The sequence below is a fragment of the Centruroides sculpturatus genome, unplaced genomic scaffold (assembly GCF_000671375.1).
Source record: "Centruroides sculpturatus isolate CEXI.00-Female unplaced genomic scaffold, Cexi_2.0 scaffold674, whole genome shotgun sequence".
Taxonomy (NCBI): Eukaryota; Metazoa; Arthropoda; class Arachnida; order Scorpiones; family Buthidae; genus Centruroides; species Centruroides sculpturatus.
The window spans coordinates 121,462-127,048 of NW_019384968.1; the positions used below are offsets into that span (position 1 = coordinate 121,462).

At 25.8% G+C, this 5,587-nt stretch overlaps 1 protein-coding gene across 1 annotated transcript; it reads left to right on the forward strand.

The window, feature by feature from the left end:
* Positions 1–220: 220 nt before the first annotated feature.
* LOC111632542 lies at positions 221–4,565 on the forward strand (the record flags this gene model as incomplete). The annotated part of the gene is made up of 1 exon (XM_023376998.1): positions 221–4,565. A coding segment is annotated over one exon (3,390 nt), but the record flags the coding sequence as incomplete, so codon positions are not given.
* Positions 4,566–5,587: the final 1,022 nt, after the last annotated feature.

Below are 5,587 nucleotides of genomic sequence, written 5' to 3' on the forward strand. Positions count from 1 at the left end.
TAATATAAATGTAAAAGATTTTAGCAAGTATAAACAAGCATTCAACGCAATGGGACAGCATTTGGAGGAATATATCAAATTTTAATATGTAAAAGATTTTAGCAAGTATAAACAAGCATTCAACGCAATGGGACAGCATTTGGAGGAATATACCAAATTTTAATACAAATTATTGATTGTGTAATGATACGTTTTTTTTTTTAAAAAAAAAAAAATGGTTTTTACATTTATATTAAGGAAAAAAGCCTTCAAGGGGTATGTCAGAAGTTATAGAGCATTTATCTCTAATTATACAGATCCTAGTATTTTATTTGAAAATGTTAGACATACTATTTATAATATTTTGACTAATGATGATTTAATTTCAAGGATGAAATTTTTATTAAATCTAAAGATAAAATTTATAAAATATTCAGAAAATGAAACTATTACGTATCAGGATGTGTTTTTCTCCAGTCGAGTAGAACATATTTTATCTCGGTATATGATCGATGAAAGGTTAACAAATGCTTTTGATACAATTTTAAACTTCATTGATCAGTTTATAAAAAACGGATCAGGGTGGATAATTAAGGAAATTATATTTTTAGATATTCATTTAGGAATTTATAAGGCTGAGAGTGGTGGATGTGGTAATATCATCCTACCAAAACATTTAATTAATAAGCGTTGTTTGTTGAATATTAAATGTAGTGATAATCAATGTTTTTTATACTGCGTAATTGCTAGTTTGTATCCAAATACTAACAACAAAAATTCGATTTATTCGTACAGGAAATTTTTGAAATATTTAAATACAAATACCCTAAAATTTCCAGTAAATATTAAAAATATTCCATCATTTGAAAAAAATAATAGTTTAAAAATTCAAGTATTTGGATATGAAAAAAAAATAATTTATCCTATTTATATAAGTAAATATCAGTTCGAAAAAGAAATTAATTTGTTATTATATAAATCCCATTATTTTCTAATTAGAAATTTTAACAGACTATTGTCAGAAAAATCAGGAATACGAAAATTTTGTAAACGATGTCTTATAGGCTTTCAAAGAAGCCATACTTTAAATGAGCATGTGAAAATATGTTCTAATTATAAATATCAGAAAGTTTCTACCCCGACTGGAGAAAGAGCGGTTGCTAAATTTACTAATTACGAGAAGCAATTATATCACCCCATAGTAATTTATGCTGATTTTGAATCGATTCTAGAAGAAGTTGATGTAAACGCTGTAGATCTAAATTCTAGTTTCACTAAAACTATTCAGATTCATAAACCTATATGTTATTCTATCGTTATTATAGAAAATGATGATGATTTATTCTATTCTAATTTTTATTGTGGTAAAGATGCTGTTAAGCATTTTTTATTTGATATCCAGAATCAATTAAAATTTTTATTAGATAAAATAAATAGTTATGTAGAAATGAATGTGGATACTATTCCCGATAATTACGAACATCGGTGTCATATATGTGAGGAGGGGTTTAATTATGATGATATCAGAGTAAGAGATCACGATCACTTAACAGGTGATTTTCGCGGAATAGCTCATAACCATTGTAATTTAAATTATAGATTCAAAAAATTTATTCCTATTATACTACATAATTTTACAGGTTATGACTCCCATCTGATTTTCAAAAATATTCCTCCTAAACTATTTTCGAGAATTCAGATTATCCCAGTTAATTCAGAAAAATTTACTACGTTTACTTTAGATCATTTCAAATTTATAGACAGTTTCCAATTTTTAAATTCTTCGCTAACTACTTTAACAGAAAATTTAAAAAATGCAAATTATAATTTTCCTATTTTTAATCAATTTTTCTATAATAACGAAAATAAAAATTTATTAAAAAGGAAAGGAATTTTCCCATATTCTTATTTTAAAAATGAGGATATTTTATACGAGAAATGTTTACCCCCAAAAAAATATTTTTATAACGAATTATCTGGAGAAAATATTAGCGATGATGATTATGATCATGCAAAATTAGTTTGGAAAAAATTTCGTTGTAAAAATTTTAAAGATTATTTAAAATTATATCAATATGTTGACACTTTATTACTAGCTGATATATTCCAAAATTTTAGAAAATTAAGTTTAAAATATTATAATTTAGATCCAGTATATTTCATAACAGCTCCAGACTTAACATGGAATTGTGGATTAAAAATGACAAAAATTCAACTCGAATTATTTAAAGATATTAATATGTACCTTTTTATTGAACAAGCAATTCGCGGCGGAATTAGCCTAACTTCGAAAAGATTCGCGAGGGCCAACAATCCTCTAATTCCAGAAACCTATGATAAAAATCAACGACATAACTATATTATTTCGATAGATGCTAATAATCTCTACGGATTTGTGATGAGTTCTTATTTACCTGTAAATAATTTCAGATGGTTATCTGAGGATGAGATAAATGCTTTAGACATTTGTAATATTCCCGATAGGAATAATATAGGCTATATTTTAGAGGTTGATTTAAATTATCCACCAAATGTTCATGACCGCCATAATGACTTACCATTAGCTCCTAATCATACATATATTCCATTCGATTTATTATCAAATTATCAAAAATCGGTATTAACTAAATTAAATTTAAAATATAATAATAATAATAAGAAATTAATTCCAACTTTGTTTGATAAACAAAATTATGTAATTCATTATAGAAATTTAAAATTTTATTTAGAAGAGGGTTTAATATTAACTAAAATTCATCGAGTGCTTGCATTTAATCAAGAACCATGGCTTAGAGATTATGTATTGTTTAATAATAAAAAACGGCAGGAATCAACGAATGATTTCGATAAAAGTTTTTTCAAGTTAATGAACAACAGTTTTTTCGGTAAAACCTGTCAGAATGTGAGAAAGCGTTTAAATTTAAAAACAGCCATGACTGAAAATCAATGTCGAAAGTATTTATCTCACTCAGCTCTCGAAAATTTCCAAATTATTAATGATAATCTCACGATTTTTAAAATGAAAAAAATTAACTTATGTTTGGATAAACCGATTTATATAGGATTTTGTGTATTAGAATTAAGTAAATTGCATATGTATCAAATATTTTATAAAATATTTAAAAATAAATATGGTGAAAATGTGAATTTGTTATATACAGATACTGATTCACTAACACTTCAAATTTATACGAATAATTTATATAATGACTTTAAATCATTTCCAGATATTTTTGATTTCAGCAACTACCCTAACACACATGAATTATTTGATGTAACAAATAAAAATAAGCTTGGATATTTTAAAGACGAGACAGCGTCTAAACCTATAATAGAATTTTGTTCATTAAAACCGAAAATGTATTCGTATATTTTCGATAATCAAAATAAAAAAACAGCTAAAGGAATTAAAAAATCTGTTGTTAAAACCTTTAACCACGAAAAATATAAAGAAGTTTTATTTAATACTGAGCTATTAAGACATCAGCAGTATGGTATTAAAAGTAAAAACCATATTGTAACAACATATCTTCAGAATAAAATATCACTCTCCCCGTTTTACGACAAAAAATTTATTTCTGATAATGGTATAGATGTGATATCGTTCGGACATTATACTTTTTATATTTAAATTCTTCCAGATTCTCTGATATCATCTCCCCCCCAATACGGTTACATATTATTGTACAAGAGGAAACGAAATTCAAAAACTTGTTTAATACATGGTGTTTCGAGTAAAACATATCGTTGTTTAAAACAAGCTGTAAATAAAGCTGGATTATTTAAATTACCAAATAATAAGAAATACTTTTGTAAATTTTTTGTATTGACTAACCAAATAACTATGATGTTATGTAATAATAATTTTATAAAATGTAGTTGTTCTAACTGTAATCGTACTTTTTAAAAATGTTGTAACCATGTTTATATATAATAAAACTATATCCTAATACAGAGTTTTTTTTATAGAATTCAAACACATTACACCACTCGAATGGGAAAAGTTTTCGAGTTTACCGATGGACGAAAATAATATCAAACGTTTTAAAAACTATATTAAATGGGGAATTATAAGCCAAAAAACTGATTTAAGCAGAGACTTCATTTCTGAATTTGCTGATAATTTAAACTGGGAGCTAATATGGAAAAATTATATATTCACCACTACGTTTATCGAAAAACATATTAAATACGCTAAATGGAATATAATTTCCGAACACCAATTATTAGACGAAGAATTCATGGATAAGTTTTCGGACTATCTTAATTGGGATAAAATAGCAAAATTTCAACTTCTCTCCGATAATTTTATTAAGAAATATATTGATAAATTAAATATGAGAATAGTTTTAAAATATCAGCGATTAAATACCGATACTCTACGGGAATTACAAGATTTTCTCCACTGGGATTTGGTTTCTCGTTATCAAATACTGAACGAAGATTTTATTCACGATTTTAAATACCATCTTTTCTGGTGTTATATTATTAAATATCAGAAACTAGATCATAAATATATTGCTGAAAACTCTCACAGTTTGTTAGTCTACATACTTCAGGATATTTGTAACATTGCTGATGATATAATGGAAAAAATAAATAAATTTGATGAAGAAGAAGAAGAAGATTAAAATCTGTAACATATCGATTTTTAAAGAAATAAAAAAAGTTAAAAGAGTCAATTGTATTTTTTTATTGAGTAATTAATTGTATTATCTACAAAATCAGAAATATATAACGATAGAGAAAATCTTAAGTTCTGAACAAAATATTGAATAGATGATGGAATGCAGTTCACTTTCAGAGGGGCCCAGTTTTAGGTAAAGAATGCAGTCTAACAACTTTCTTTGCAACCGCTTTAGGGTAAAAAGATTTCTCCAGAATAATTTCGTTAAGGAAAATATATATTATAACAGTTTCTCTATACTAGCGATGATATAATGAAAAAAAAAACTTAAATAAAATTTTAAATTAACGAAATATATTTACCATAATTCACTTGCCAATATCAATCACTAACACAAAATCATATTTTTCTTTAAGAACAAATCGTTGTTTAAAACTTAAATCGTATATAATCTCCAGATAATAAAAATATACTTTCAAAGGTCTCTGTTAAAGCGAGAATGACATGCAAAATTCGAAACACAAAGAACGTAGTGTAGGGGTCTACAGGACATAGTTCAGGGGGTACAAATTTGTAAAGATTTTTTCCCAAAAATTAATTCCGTTAAGAAAAAATATATATATTATAACAGTTTCTCTATATTAGCGATGATATAATGAAAAAAACTTAAATAAAATTTAAAATCTTATAAGAAACAATCATATTTTCTAAAACTAGCAACAAGTTGTATATTATCTACAGAAAATCAGTAAAATTAACGAAATATATTTACCATAATTCGCTTTCCAATATCAATCACTAACACAAAATCATATTTTTCTTTAAGAACAAATCGTTTTTTAAAACTTAAATCGTATATAATCTCCTGATAATAAAAATATACTTCCATCGTCTCTGTTAAAGCGAGAATGACGCGTGAAATTCGAAACACAAAGAAGGTAGTGTAGGGGACTACAGGACTTAGTTCAGGGGTACAAATTT